Raw genomic sequence first — 16,521 nt, forward strand, 5'->3', positions numbered from 1 at the left:
CACTAGCCTGAAAGCGCATCCGTCAGACATTTGGTTCCCATCAATTTTGGTATGGCTTTGTTGCAGAAACGCCGGGCTGTGCCCTGTTTTCTGGAAGGCCTGTCGTGTGGGCGGCCATGCCTGCGTGACTTGCCCTGTGGCCAGCACCAGTGCCAGCAGACTTGCCATGAGGGCGAGTGTCGCTTCCAAGGTTCTGCACAGGTGTGCACCCAGCCATGCATGACACCGCGACCATCGTGTGGCCATCCGTGTGGTGAGCCTTGCCACCCAAACACCCCGTGCCCAGCCACTTCAACTTGCAAAACATTGGTGAGACTTTGGTTGTATCGGCAGCTTGAATTAGTCGTCACTTTAATGTAGTGGGTATGTAGTGTAGCAACAGTGCCATGGTTGCTGCTTCACCAATACTGTCTACACACCTTGATCATGGAAACTTGTATGAATGTATGCTTTTCAAAAGTTTGTGCAATATATCCATCTCTAAAAAGAAAATGGAATTTCTCAGGAAGTTTTTGTTTAAATATTTTTAAGCACTAGAACGGCTGAAAGATGTTTGAAAGATGTAACATATTTGGAAGATTGCACATAGCACCGAAATTTCTGGGAAGCTGACACTAGCAGTCCAATGTTTGTTCAGAAAGTATGCACCATATCAGGTAGCTTTCCTGCATATGCAATGCGAGAAATGGGAAAACAGGCATATGCATCGAAAATGTGCCCAAGATACACAGTCTCATAGCTGAGCAGCGCTTGAGCTGTTGTCTTTAGCCCACAAGCCAAAGCATTTTCAAAAGTGCAAAGTGTGGTAGTCGAAAAGGATCCTTGCAGTGAGTTTAATCAGGCTTGTGGCACGCTAGAACAATGCTTTCCAACTTAAGTGTCTGTATACTTGTTTTTTCACTTTGTATGCTGCTACATTATGCAATAAATTACCAAATTCTCATCATCTCGTAGGTTGCTAGGGCTGTTGCGGACATTTCAACAATTTTGTCCAGCGGTGTTCAGTACAGTTCAGTACACCCTCTGAGTGTAGCAGCATAGAGAATGTGGCATCTTTCCAATTTTTCTACTATCCAAGACACCACTTCTGTCAATGCATATTGCAGCATTGCGGTGATGCTTGCTTAGTGAACACTGAGTATTCCTTCTTGTTATAGCCTAGGTTAGGTTAGCAAATCACACGGTAGACAATATTATCAACAAAGCGCAGTAGCAAGGAATGCCTGTGCAGCTGTTAATACGTTCACTGTGGCACGCTTTCTTTCGGTCTTGTTTTACATGCGGAGTGACCCATCAGTGAGCCATGCGGTATATCTCCTAGGTGCGTCGTGGCCCACTGGTGGAACACGTGGCTATGCCTCTTCCTTTTGCTCCAAAGAGATGGTGCTTCCACCTTTGTGGCTGGCGTCTGGCGCGTTTATTTGAAAGATGCAAAGCTATTTCCGCCTTTTTCACGTGAACCTATGTTGAACTACCAAGTGCTTGCCACCAGAAAACACAAGAAGTCAGTTCCTGTGATAGAAATATTTATTATTTAGATAAAAGTTAAAAATTTAGTAGGAACATTAACCATGTTTTGAAGTTTAAATCCTACTTATATTACAGTTGAAGCTAGCTTGCTTGTCAGCTTACTTGTGCTTAGAATTAAAGCTCGACAAACGCATGAGTTGCTTGCCAGGTCATTGCCCACAAAAAGTGGTCACTTTTCTTGCTCTCACCCTGGCGTCATTGGGGTGCTGCTGGTACTGATGGCCGTATAACAGCCAGTGCAGCACCATCGAGTGTTCCGTGCCGACCCACCAGTTTTTTCAAGCGTGTAGACGTGCTTTTTCCCACACGAGTTTCTTTAATGTTGTATTGACGAGGGCCGTGAACGAGCCAGTTCTTCTCGAAATTTTATAATTGGCATAGAGTTTCCTTCAAGCATGCCACGAATGTTCCACACATTTACGATGGCACTTCCAACAAGCAACTGAACAGCTACCTTTCTGTACCACTTGATTCCTTTTCTAAGGCAGCTGTAGTATGACGTTGTGGAACAGCCTGAGGTTTCGTGATTGGTGCACCGTCCCTTGTTTCCTTCCTGCTGTCCACCAATGTTGCTTCATGTTTGGCGACAGATGTGAGCACCAGAACGGGCCTCTTGTCCATCCGCTTCAGTACGTTCACTCCATCTTTGGACTGAAGTCCGGTCACTCTGCTTTTCGCAACCTTCGCTTCGGTGACATCTTTTGGCAGCCCTTTCCTTTGAAACTCCGCTCCTTCGAAACAAATGCGCGTCCAATGCAATAAAAATACATATATTAGTTGCAATTTCGAACCTCAGACGGCAGCACAAGATGGGGAGTTCTTGTGCGTGGGTCAACGGTGGGTCACACCGCACACAGCATAAAAACGTTTTCATTGAGTGCGTCGTAGGTCACCGGTTGGTTACAGCATTTAACATCAGACAAGTTCTGGCTGTTTATAACCTCATGGAACAATAATTATACCTCTGCGTTCAAATGTCATAAAGTTATCGCAGTAGCAAGCAGATGAATGCCCGTAACTTCGCTGCCGCGCAGGAGGAGCACAGGCCGCGACCCACCGATGATGCACAACACAGTGAACGTATTAAATTGAGATGTTGGCATTTGCCAACAAGAAAGCGAAGTGCCAGGGTAGAGCAAAGTGCCATTGCATTCATGTGCCCAGGTGAGCATCTCATGTGAATGCGGTCGACGATCGGAAAAGCTTCCCTGTGGCAGCTCAGAGCTTCAGCAGCCAAGCTTCCACCAGCTGTCAGCATCTTTGCTAGCCTCCAAGATTCAGGACATCCAGCTTGGAGAGAGTGTCGACATCACTCGCATGGTCAACCTGGCTCGAAGCAGGTCTTCCAGGTATGTACCTCTGCTTGCTGTGGTGGGATGTGTGATTCATAAGAAGGGCCAATAGCATTTTATCAGGGTGCTCCATATTCAGCAGTGATGGTGCTTTCACTTGCCCAGTGCAGTTCTGCTCATGTTCAAGAAGACTGGAGAGAGAGAAAACAACATTGAGGCACAATAAAGAGTACTACCATATTTACCCGATTCTAACGTGGCCCCGAATCCGACACAGTGCCCATTTTTCATGGGCTTAATGTAGGAAAATAAAAGTACACCTGAATGTAACATGGTGCCGAAATATAGAGCATGCCCCCCCCCACGTTCATGATCAGAAAAAACGAGACGTGCCGAACTTGCCTTCACAGACGGAATTTTTTTTTCTCCCCCTTTTTTTTTTTAATGACCTGTAATAAAGCAGCGCAGTCACCATTTGTGTTTCGTTGGCTACAGATATACCAAGCACACGGGTATGGTATTCTTGAGGGATCACATTTAGAGATATTGCTATCAATTTCGCGAGACTCTACATCGGACTTGTCGAAGCATGTGTCTGACAGTGTACCTGGCACTGTGCGTAGATTGCGAGCTTGGCATAGCTCCAGAAACGCTGGGACCAACTACGCTGATGCATCTGGTGCCAAGTCACGCAACATCTCATGAAGGTGACAGTGCGTGAAGGTTATTGGCCAAAAATACCGCTCAAAGTCGTCGAGCACAAAATGAACTGACAGCAGCCTTCACAATGTTGTGCTCTGTCAACATTGGCAATGACGCTGCGTCTGATGGCTCTGACGGTAGGCTGTTGCCAATGCCATGAACGTGGTTTTGGCTTCGTATCCGATTGTATCATGCAGGCAATTTTCGGACCCATTTTCTCAGAAAAAAAGTGCGCATTAGATTCGGGTAAATACGGTAAACCTCTCGTCAACGTTTGCCTCACCTCATGCTTACTTTTTCCTGTCTCCTCACACATGTGCAGTTAATGTCAGAAGTTTGCAGGATACAAGTTCCACAAGAAAAAGCAAATTCTTGCCCAGTTTTTTCTTGCAGCCAGTTAGTCACAAACACTAGTAAAAAGTAGCAAATCTGAATTTCAGACGGTATGCTGAGGCTCGGGAAATATTCAGCTTTTTCTCAATTCTGCGCCCCACAAACTTTTGACGGTGACTGTATTGTTACGAACGACAGGCTGACACGTTCGTCGCAAACATTCACTTTATTTTAATACTGCACTCCGCGACTCTTCCCCCACGCTGTTCACGTGCTGTCCATCTGTGCACACCACACCACACATACACACGCTGTGCGCCACCCTTCTTGTCTTCCATCCTCTCTCGCCGCCGCACTCGCTCCACCTGGTCCTTCCCTTGGCAGCCAAGTCAAACGCGCGTGCTGCCTCCAAGAACCGTGCCTTGCTTCTGCTCAGCTGGAGCTCTCGGGCCGCCACTCTCTCCTTATAACTCTTTCCCCATCAAAACATGAAGCAGTACAGGAAGAAAGAAGCTGTGGTTCATAATAGAGCACCAACTGGTTTGTGTGGGCAATAGTTTGACGATTTCCCGTCATAGGGACACTCAAAACAAAGTCATTGTGGCCTAATTGCTTGACCACGTTATCGTCTAATTGCTTGACCACGCGATCAGGTCCACCTCACTGTGGTGCCAACTTGGCTGAGACCCTTGGCAGCATCACTCAAGGTGTAACTCTAAGAGCATGAGGTCATTATCTTTAATGGTGGTTGTTGACTGCCAATGACGGTCGTAACTGGATTTCTGCGCTTGCCAAGCAGCTGCTTCATGTTTCTTACCATATTTGAGGGCCTCTTCAAGGCACTGCTGGAGTTTTGCTACAAAGACATGGTGTGCCATCACAGGTGTGCATAGTTGCCTCACGTCACCTGGAGCTTTCGGTCCGCTTACACCGCCACTTTCTCCTCACAGTATGCTAATACTGAAGTGAAGTAAACTCCACCAGTGGATTGAAGATTGGCTGTACAAGCACTCGTGAATCACAGGACATAGCATGGAATGAAAATGCGATGGTGTTGGCACAGTGACACGTATGACAGTGACATTGGAAATCAGTAGCTCTGGGTAGATGAATTATGAAAATTTGGGTTAGCATCCTGTTTCAACAGTCAAGTGCTGCTTTCACTACTGCTGCCTTTCAGGACAATGCTCTCTCACTTTAATCACACAGGTGCAGTGACTTAAGTGCTGCACCACTCGCATTATTCGTCCGGATGCACTGAGCAAGCCCCTTCATACATTCTTGCACTGTATTGTTCTTTAGCAGAAAACTGCACAGTACAGGTGCCATACAAGGCTGAAACAAAAATAATCATGCAGATCCCACGCACTGTGGGATTCGGTCTGAGTGAAGCTGTTGTGAGCCAGCGAGACAAAATGGCGCTTCTCAACAAGAAAGGTGCAGCGGAGTTGGCAACAAACACGTCCTGCATATGTCAGCCAAGATGGCAGAGAAATGCAGCACAGTGTCACCGCTGAACACAGCATCTAAGCCTTCGGATGCTACAAAGCTCTCATGCGAGGACATGTTTTATCTCAAAGAGCTAGTTGGCCTTGACAAAAGTACGCATATGATTGGCCATGTACAGCTGTGAATGTGAAAATGGGCGAAAGATCCCAAGGAAGCAATTTGCTTTAATAAAGGAATGATGCGCTTGAAGGCATTTACTTGTTGCAGTGAGGATATTGAAGTAGCTTTTTTAATTTCATTGCATAATCCTTTAGGGAACAGAGCTGATCATCGGCACATTTGTAGGGATAGTGCAAGCATTTAGGTATAGTACTATACATTTAAGCTAGCTCGTTATATGGGTGTTGTCCTATGTCGAGCTATTTGGCAAAACAGCAGTAGCAGCCACGTTCAGCAAACTCCAGGAGTGCTTGCTAAGAAGGCTTCACTTTAGAAGAAAAGTGGTGTGCAACTAGTGATGGGGTGTTGGCTTGTCCTACCTGACTGTTGTATTCAAAACGAAACTGTCTGTCAGAAATAAACAATGTGAGCTTTTGGAGTGTAGCATATGTTATTATATTTCTACACTTTGTCATGTGAGCATTTGCAGGGATGGTGTTGGAGGCATCACAGCCTATCAGATGATGCATTCAGCGCATGGTTTCAGTGATTTCCACTACAGTAGAATCTTCATGATACGAATTTTTAGTGACGGCGCAGAAATTCCTATCACCGAAAATTTGTATCGCGCAAAAACGTAAATTTTCTTTTTATTAAAAAAAGACTCACTTTCACCCAAAAGGCAAAGCATCGATTGCGATAGCAAATTAGTAGACAGCTGTGCGCAGTAAGGATAGTAGTTGTATCGACCGCATAAAGTTGTAAACATTTGCTTACTAACTAAATTAATATGCTCGGTGCCACGCTTGATAACCACGGAAACTCTCTGTCAATACGCTGGAGTGAGGAAGCGTGCCAACAGCAGCTAGTGAATTGACCTTCGTGCTTTCTCTCACTTAACGCGAAGTCGAAAGCACAGCGCACAAGAAGCTAACGGCACTCGGCGAACTTTGTCAACATCGCAGATCACTTTCAACATACGGCGCCCACACGGCCACGCTGCTGTAAGCAGCAGCCCTCTGAGCAGAACGCATCCCCCCCTCTCCGTCGCCTCTCCCCGCCCCCGTGTCTCGCGCGCGCGAGATTGAGCCGCAATTGTCGGCTGACCCTCGCAAGCTTTCATTAGCACATACAGCGTACGACGCGGGGGGACAATGTTATCGTGTTTGAACTTTATATGAAACATCACGGCAACCACAATGGCAGAAATGCACTTGGAGTATGGGACGTAGGAATAAAATAACCGACTTGATCAAAATTTCATATTCTTTTTTTTTTTTACCCCACAATCCTAAGACCTTCGTTTATCTCATGACGAAATATTTGGAAGAAATATACAGTAGAATTTGAGACAACTGCACTTTTTTTAGTGTGTTGTCTTCAAAATCGGGGAAGACAATCTGGCTTCGGGAGGGGCTATCGCACCACTGATCGCGCAAGATAGCTTTCTGTTGATGCAGTGCCGCCATCTTGGTGTCGCCGGAAACATGACAGATCGAAGATTCAGATAGCTGCAGTGTTGTATTTCTCCATGCAGAAATAAAAGCAGCTAAAGCGAGCGTGAAAAGGGAAACCTAGTGTCACAATTAGTTACTGCAGTCATGTGGCACACTGGCAGTGCTCCTATTGGCTGACACAAATTTGAATGACTGGCACGCTTGTTTCGCACGCATTTGGCAGCAGCGAGCTGTGCTCCTTGCGTGCTTTGAGGCCGACATTTCAAGATCTGCCTGGTTATCTCAAGTTTCTTTTGTTGCTGCGTCTTAGCTACTACCTGATCTTGATAAGAATATGATTTGCGCAAGGGAATTCTACTTTTCTTTGCGGCAGTGAAGCTACTTCATATTGTGCAATCTGACGACGGGTGCAAAGGTAGAAAAGTTTCCAATTGTCATTGAGCGCCAAAGACAACAGAAGACGTGGAATATAGTGGCTAGGCTGCCCACGGTAGCAAATGCCGCCGATGGAGCAAGACTGTGTCGCGTGTGATTGTCAGCTCCTGATAACGTTGTAATGTATTTGAATATGGCCGACAAGTTGCATGGTACTGCACAAGGCGAAAGCTTCTTTTTTTGCACATTTTAAGCTAATGGACTACTTCGATCGTGACGTTTAAAACATTCATCTCATGCCGAAATTCGCATCAGACGTGATTGTATCACCGAGATTCTGCTGCACATGCTCTTGGAAAATTTCTGCATTGTGGGGTTTCACTCACGCTCTTGGGACAAAGGGACGACAACACGCTAGTGCAAACAATCAAAAGAGCATTTATTGCACCTTTCATACACTAATACGCGCTAGCCGAACTACTATGCATAGAACATTCACATGGGCGCGCGACAAGTCAAGAAAGTCCGACTCACCGCGACCGGATAGCGAGCGAATATGTTCTCCCCATGCTATGACACCATCGCCTAGTTGTTCACGTGTACGGTCACGCGAACGGTGGCATGTTCGAACAATCCGTGTTCATCCGTACCGGTGCCCTGCTCCTAGCCACGCGAGACGGTCTTGCGAAGCGTGGATCGGCGCACGCGCGGGCATCCGCATTGCTCACCGACCCCAACCCAAAAAGGAACAGCCTTCTCTTTTTTGCGCCCGTGTAACCCCCCCGCCGTCAGGTGGCATTAGCAGCGAAACACTAGCGCCATCTCTCGTAACATGCTGCCGCCGTAACGCCACGCGGCGAAGCTGGATTACAGGAGACGGGAGTCATGCGGGGAAAACAACATCAGGGGACGCGTGAGAGTCGCGCATCCCCACAGCATTTGTATCTAGGCTTGAAGATAATCAGTCAAGAACTGACGTAATGAATGTCCGTGCCACACAGATAACTTAGGCGTGTTACAGGTAGAAAATGTTACAGATACTAAGTACAACCTTCAGGGTTCACTAGAGGACATGTTTACCACTAGAAAGATGAGACGCAGTGTCGTTGATTTTGTTTTTGTGTTTAGTCATTTTGTGGTAAATATGTCCCTGTAGAGCCTTGGTCAAAAGAAATAAACTCGGCACACACCTGATGGCTGTTTACTCCAGGAGATCTGTGCAGTTACCTGTTGCACTTGTACAGCTTGAAAGCTCTGGACAGGTAGGCAAACTGTTGTCCCTATGCTCCAGGGCTTTCTGGCCCTAGGAGATCTACAGGTGTCACATGATGCAACTGGGTCTTAGCAACACTCTTATTGCCAGTGTCTTTGTTTCTTTTTGACGAAGGCCGCACATGTGACAGCTCTTATGAAGAAGTATGGTGGTTGTGTATTGAAATAGCCCATTTCCATAATTTTCTTGTTTACTATAAGACTTCCCTAGTTCTGAAGATCTGCAATTTGCAGAATGTACTGCGAAGCTGTCAGTTTGTTTTGAATAGATGAACATAGTGAATGCAACCACTGAAAGTGAAATTTTCACGAAATTTGTGCAGATATGTGATACGTGATATTCTGAGAACCAAATCCTACTTTCATTGCATGGCATTGATTTGGGCGAGTTGGAATAGCAAATCTATGGTGGCAACTATTGCAAACATGACACAAACAACCCTGAAAAAGTATTGTCTATGTATTTTTCAGTGTGTCGCATCGGTGCTGGTTGCCTGCCATGAGTTTGCTCGGTGTAAGCTTGAGATCAGTGCAGCAGGTTAGAGATAAAATTTAAACAAAGGTTTTTTTTTTGTTTTGTTTTGTTTTTTTAACCCAGGCTGGAGTGTGATGAAGAGTGTGCCGTGTTGGAGCGAAATCGACGGCTGGCAAATGCCCTTCAGATACAGAATGCAGATGTGTCCAATCGAGTGGGTCCTCCATGCTACTCCGAGTTCCTGAAAGACGAGGCCCGCAAGAACCCATCCTTTATGCTCTCAGTGCACCAAACACTTACGCAGCTGGTTCAAATGGCACGACAGGTAACATTTTCTCTTTCAAACAAGTGTGTGCCCGTGTAGAGATCTGTGGCTTTTAACTAGCTGTTAATCTGGCAGCAGCAGAAGAGAAGTCAGACAAGACCCATGCTTCTGTCACTTGTCACTTGTGCATTTGCTTTACCAGGACCTTTTTCCTCTATATGCCATGTAATGTAATGTCTCATCAATTTGGGTGCATATCTTTCAGTGGCTCATGACTGTGCACTGTGCAGTGTAGCACTAGTCTATACAGCGTGACTATGGCATAGTGTGTGTCGCCAAAGTGCACACGGCATGGACGTCACACCTATGTTCTTGTCAATGTGTAAGGACCGGATAGGTCATTGTCTTGCAGAGGGCCTAAGTCAGTGTTACCGTAATCTGCCTAGGACAAGAGTTGGCAGCGTTTTGCTGCTCCAGGCCAAGCCATAGAGAAGCTGTCAGGGACTGGGCAGTCAGCAAGCTCACAATATTGGCAAGATCGCAGCCTAAAGCAATAAGATGAAATTGCACAAGGTGAACTCATTGCATTAATAAAAAAAAATTTAATAATGGGGTTTAATGTGCCAGAGCAACTTACAAATCATGAGAGATGTCGTTGTAGAGTGTTTCAGATTATTTTCAACCACCTGAGGTTTTTAATGTATAATTGATGTCAAATGAAACATGAACAGCGGAGAGCATGGCCGAAGCATAACTGAAGGTATAGTGCACGCCGTCCAGTCATCACCATTGACAGGCTCGCACATCCAGTTTGACTGCACTGTGCGATGATGCTCCCCCTGTACGGCAATATTTGATCTTCTGTTTCTTTGAATTTTCTTTTCTCGCTTTCAAATAAAAGAGAACCAGAACAGCAACGAAGATATTGCAGTATAGGGGGAGCATCATTGCGCTGTGCGGTCAAATCGGATGTGCACGCCTGTTAATAGGGATGACTGGACGGCACACACTATATCTTCAGTTATGCTTCGGCCATGCTCTCCGCTGTTCATGTTTCATTTGACGCCAATAGTACATTGAAAGTGTCGTACACGAGCATTATTGCAATTCTCCATCAATTATTTGTGGCCATGTGTCGATGAATTAAACCCGCAGTCTTGTGCTTAGCTGCAGATTTCAATAGCCACTGAGCTACTGATTATTTTGTTTCATAGTCACTTGGACATTACTTATATACTTTGAGGATGGTGAATAATGCCAAGTGGAAGCAGCCTTCTTGCCAAACACAGTACTTCTGTGTAGTAGCAATGGCGCTCCTGAGCATAGTGCTTTGGAGCAGTGGTTGCAGGAATTGCTTAGTGTTTCGGGCTGAGTAAGACCGACAGTGGCTAAATTTAATAGCCTTAGAATGTTCTATCTCCATGCATGAGATTTATATTCAAAATTTGAACTATTTACACACACATAGTGAACACAATCTACATTCAAACAAAAAAGTCAGCATGCTGCACGTGTCTATGGATTGCACAACTTTTGCATGTTGTAAGCCCTTAGTTCAAAGATTTCATCTTCAGTTATGTACACTGGAACCTCGTTGATATGATTCTGCGTAATACTTTTTTTTCAGGATGATACGGGTTTTTTATTTAATTATTTATTTATTTATTTATTTATTTATTTTCTCGATAATACGATTTGGTTGTATAATACGTTGGATGATATGATTTTCGGATGATACGCTTTATTTTCTAGTTCCCGTGAAGATCGTATCAACGAGATTCCACTGTACGTCTTATTCCATGTGCCACACAAACTGCAAAGTGGTGCAGCTACTCTTGATGGTATTCGCGACGTTAATTTCTCGCACAATAGTTCGACGGTATGCTACCCGCCGTGGTTGCTCAGTGGCTATGGTGTTGGGCTGCTGAGTACGAGGTCGCGGGATCGAATCCCGGCCACGGCGGCCGCATTTCGATGGGGGCGAAATGCGAAAACACCCGTGTACTTAGGTTTAGGTGCACGTTAAAGAAGCCCAGGTGGTCCAAATTTCCGGAGTCCCCCACTACGGCATGCCTCATAATCAGAACTGGTTTTGGCACGTAAAACCCCATAATTTTTTTCAATGGTACGCTGAAAAAAAAATTGGTGCTAGTGCTCCCTGCAACATACACTGCACCTGGTAACCATGTGGCATAGTGCAACAACATGCCTTTTGCGTCTCCGCAGCCATTGGTGACTACCTACAATTTATCCAAACAAGCAATAATCTCAACTGCGAGAAGCAGCCCAGGCATCGAAAAAGCTACACTGATTATTCGATATCTGCGGAGTACTCATGCCTAAGCATGCATACTGGGGATCGTTATTGTTATCTCTATGTAGCATTGAAAGGATATTGATTGTTGCTTGTAATTTTTTCTTTCTTTTTATTGTAATCAGTCCAAGCAGAAGTTTCGCAGCCATTGCTTCCCATCTATGAACCGAGAGCAGCGCAGAGCAGTACACGAGCTTGCAGAGTTCTTTGGCTGTGAGACCCAAAGCTATGACCAGGAACCTTTCCGCAATGTTGTTGTAACAGCCTACAAGTGAGTGCTATGTTTGATTTCCTCGATAATCTGCCTGTTTGTTTGTTTGTTTGTTTTTATGCTGCTTTGTCGACTAATTCATGGGTGAGAGTACTGTGGCGATCGTGTCATGTTGGTGGTCGAGCAAATTGCTGCGCTGAAAACATAAAAATGACCTAAAGTGCGCGAAGCTGCGCCAGAACTTTGGCTTTGGCAAGAGTCAGTAAAAGATTGCCAGCAAGGTGCAAGGTGTTGTATCGTTGGCCTCGGTGCACATGTAAAAGTAACTTTTGTATTATGGCCGCCAGTGGGCACGAGCAGCTGCCCCTAATTAAGCCCCATGAATAAAATTAAAGGTAGCAACATCCTCCAATCTTGCCACCCGAGCCGCCAAGCGAGGGCAGCTGAGGAGGAGTCATATCGTTGTGCTGGAGCCGTTGGCAAGGGAAGGCACAGGTGGCAAGGGAACTTTGAAAAAGAGCAGTCAAGAAAGGAGAAATGTCGCTCCCTTTAGCTCATTGTGGGGGCTTACACACAATCACTCAATGTGAACTCCAGATGTCTGGGTGCTTTTAGTGAGTCTAGTGAGTGGAGAAGCTAAGTCAGTCACATGCAGAATGTTGGTTTGAGCATGTTGGCGTTGTCAGATGACTTAAAAATGTCCTATAATAAACCACTGTGGTGTTCAGTAACTCCAGCTTCATCACAACTTCTGTTGGAAAGCACCTCCAGTCATTTCTGCAGCGCCTAAAACTAAAATTAGTATGAAAAATTACTTTAGGCTGCTCCTCAACACTTCTTTAATGCTGCAGAATGCAAGGCTTTGTGACCATTACCCCGCTTAATTATAAAAATGCTCTAAATCAAAATTTCCATGCTCCAGACTGCTACAATAATAAGATATATGTGCTACAGACTGCTCCAAAATTACTTTGGGCGTTTTCAGCCCTGCTGATTGTTATCGGGACATTGAAGAGGAATGTATTAAGCTAAGCTAGGATTGGTAGATAGCACCTCAGAAATTGCAAATAGGCAAGTCTTACTATAACCAGAGGTTTTGTATGCTGGATATTAGTACCAGAACTGAAGAGCCAGGAGGCAACATCACTTTAATATTCCTGAACGCTCTACTTGTGAAATTATAGATTTTGCCTACATCCAGCTGAGATTACTGAATTCTCTGCTAATAAAAAAGCTTTGTACATTGCATTTGAAAAATAAACAAAGGCTCAATATGGGAACTTTCATTGTTATTGCGCTATGTGCAGTACACACTAGCAGGGACAAGATGGACACTGAATGGAAACGAAGACGCAAATTGACATGAAGAAGCGCAAACTGCCAATCAGTTTAACTACCAGCACATGCTGAAGATGTTCCAAGAGGCTCACAAAGGCCTTGAATACACGTATGAACAACCAGAAGCGTCAAAGATACAATTCTTGGATCTAAAATTAAGCCTTGAAAACAATCACACCTGTTGGTCCTAACAAGAGGAGAAAAAGGATTCTTACACTGTGACTTGGGCCACTCAAAGGTCATAAAAACAGCAATTGCCTAATCATGCATCGAGCAGGCAAAGAGATCCTGCCACCCTGCAGTCGCTGAAAGTCTAAATAGACAGATAGTTAGAATTAGGAAAAGCGAATTCCCTGATAGCATGATAGTGCAAATTGGCACACAGATTCTACTGCAAATGAAATGCCAGAAAAACCATGCAAAAAAACTTGGAGGACGCTTAAGCTTCGCCTTCAAGAGTGGAATGAGATAGTAGCAGTAGTGCAGGGCTAAGCATTGGCTCATACCCCTGTAAGGCAGAGGCTACATGCATTGATTCATCAATGGTTCATGCCCTCGTAAGCAAGGAAAAAGGGGGTTGTGTTTGAGTTTCTGCATAGCAGAATTATGTTTTCGCGTATATATTCAAATTATTTTTTTCGCATATTCAAATTACAATCTGATGCAACCATGTCTGTAGGTTGTGTGTAAATCAGACTTTATGTTTTTGTGATGCATTTTACTTTTAGAAATTCAATTAGTTCAGTAACGCCTATGCGCCACGCAGAGAGCCTGCATGGTTGTGGTGCGGGATGATTTCTTTCTGACGGACAGCGCCGCTTCCAGTAGATGCCGACGAGGGATTTTCTGCAGCACAGGGCCCATGACGCTATAGCATTAAAAGAATAGCAAAGGTAGAACTAAGAGACTGGTCATTCTGCCTTACGTACACAACTTGTCGCATCAACTAAAAATGGTGGCTGAAAGGCATGACGTCCCAGTGCTCTTTTCTGCACAACTTGCAGATTGTGTCATCTTGTCCACGTTCGTGTGTACTTTACATAGCGCAATAACAATGAGCGTACACCAACTAGCCCAATTCATCACTCTGTTAAATATGGGAACTTATGTTAACCTTTCCACTGTAGAGAGGTCGCAAGCACACAAGAATATCTTGAAATCCGTGACATCACGAGAGTGATAGTAGTGCTGCAGTTGCACATAAAATTCAGGAATAGAAAACCTGGCCTTTTCCTCCACTATAAGAAATATTTTTTCTTCCAAAAATGAATAAGAAGCTATCTCGCCAAAGGAATTATCGAAACTGGTTTATTTAGTTGTTAACAAGCAGTAAAAAGAAGTCCATATGTAAGCAGTAGCACACAGTATGGCAGTAGCTCATTTATCGAGAGTGGTAAAGTGCGGATATGATGCTGGTTTTGTTATTTTCTTCTGAAAGAACTAGGCAGGCAATGATACCAAGTGATTTATTGAACAAAGCAGACCAAACATGCAACAACAAAGCAGGAGAAAGCAAAAAACATTTTTTTTGTTTTATTGTCAGAATAAAGTGCAGGTCACTGCATATAGATTGAGGAGAAAGTAAGTTGATCTTGCTTTTGTGCTTTGGTGAAAACATGCTCACATGGTACTTTGTGTTATGGCATTGTGTTCCTAGCCATCTTTACATTACCCAACAAGGGCATTTCTTGCTTGCACAGGAGCTTTGTTGAAGCACAAGTGCTAAGGCTATATATCACATCATTAAGCCTATTCTTCATCCTGACTGTTTTATAAGGAAAGTTCAGCAGAAGGAATGAGTTGCGTTTGCTACGTTTGCATTGTTCACTTCATCAAATTACCATGCAGAGCTGTGTGCAGTTTTGTTTTGCCTAGTTGTTTCTTTCTTGCTCTTTTTTTCAATACTGTCTGTGTTTTATCGACTTCCTTCCTTTTCTCGAATCTGTGTGTTGTTCCTGCAAGTTCTTCAATGACACTTACCTTGTTAATCTTGTTCAACTACGTGGTGATGTTGTGATATGGATTCTGATAACCAAATTACCCTTTATTATAATTTAATACTATCAGCTTCTTTTTTTCTTGTAAGCATGAACTTTCATGTTTTCAGTGGTATATGTTAAAAGGAGTGTACACTGTGCAGTGCTTTGGCCTTCAACAGTGGGTTGCTTGTGTGTTGCCAAGGCTAATAATTCCTATACTGAGTGAATTTGAGCAAGTGAGTTATATCTCTTTCTCATTGACAGGGACCGTTGCCGCATTCCAAGTGGCAGTGTGGTTGCAGTTGTTCAGAGAGAGGCGGCGCCCACTCCACAGAGAAAAGGACCTGCACCATTGCTGCAGAGTCGCAAGCGCATCGATGCAGTTACTCCCTTGAGCATGCCGTTGCCACTGAACTCCAGCCAAGGCCAGTCTACATCCATTGCACAATCAGAGACAGCACCAACTTCGACCACACTGGACTACTTCAACTACAACTCATGATCTACACCTTTACAGTTCCTGATGCGTGCAGAAGGGAACACAATCCTGCTCCATAAGCTTACAACGAAAAGACACTGATGATAACAGTGTGATGCAGGGCAGCTTCAGCTGCATAATTGCGCTGCATAATTGAGTTCTGTTTGCAACACATCCTTTTTACACCGACCAGTGGTTTTCTGATGAAGCTTATTTACGTTGGAGAGAAACTCGTGTAATAAACTGTTTTCGTTCGTTTTTGAGGTCTTATTTTGGTCCATATGCCATGACACACATTTGTACTTTTTGACAAGGTGCTTTGTAAGCCAGAGGAAAAATACTTGCCTCTGAAATCAAGAATAGCTGTTCTAATGGGTTTTTCAATTGGGGTGGGTCTATGTTGGCAACCTGTGGCAGCCATGTTGTTTTTGTGGCGTCTGTCTAATATGTTGTTTATTATTCAGTCACTGATGCCAAATCATCATGGCAAGTTACATGATTGAGCAGCGCGTCCAAATGATAACGTTTATTATCAAAATGACTGTTCGTTAGGGCAAACGTTGCGCCTATTTTACGGCAGATACGGTGGCCCTTCAATGTCGACTCTCCAACGTTTGGTGACCAAGTTCAAGACGACCGGTTCGGTAAACAATCAACCAACACCCGTACGTCAAAGGAACGCCAGATCGGCCAAGGACGTTGCCGCGGTCCGTGAAAGTGTGGAGGAGAACCCGAGGCAGTCAATTCCTCGCCGTGCACAAAAACTCGGCCTTTCGCAGACTTCAACTTGGTGAATTTTGCGTTGGGACTTGGGGCTATACCCGTACAAGATCCAACTGACCCAGGAGCTCAAAGTTAATGGCCATAGACAACGCTGTTTGTTTGCTGACTG

The 16,521-nt window shown here is 44.6% G+C and overlaps 1 protein-coding gene across 1 annotated transcript in view; it reads left to right on the top strand.

Moving 5' to 3' along the window:
* The window catches only part of LOC119442931 (transcriptional repressor NF-X1), a 36,949-nt gene extending 21,065 nt beyond the window's left edge, over nucleotides 1–15,884 (top strand). The window contains exons 8-12 of the mRNA XM_037708004.2: nucleotides 67–309; nucleotides 2,695–2,879; nucleotides 9,168–9,369; nucleotides 11,749–11,894; nucleotides 15,416–15,884. Coding sequence (XP_037563932.1) covers nucleotides 67–309; nucleotides 2,695–2,879; nucleotides 9,168–9,369; nucleotides 11,749–11,894; nucleotides 15,416–15,653 — 1,014 coding nt within the window. The 3' untranslated portion in view covers nucleotides 15,654–15,884. The remainder of the gene's footprint in view (nucleotides 1–66; nucleotides 310–2,694; nucleotides 2,880–9,167; nucleotides 9,370–11,748; nucleotides 11,895–15,415) is intronic.
* Nucleotides 15,885–16,521: the final 637 nt, after the last annotated feature.

The sequence above is a fragment of the Dermacentor silvarum genome, chromosome 2, assembly GCF_013339745.2.
Source record: "Dermacentor silvarum isolate Dsil-2018 chromosome 2, BIME_Dsil_1.4, whole genome shotgun sequence".
NCBI lineage: Eukaryota > Metazoa > Arthropoda > Arachnida > Ixodida > Ixodidae > Dermacentor > Dermacentor silvarum.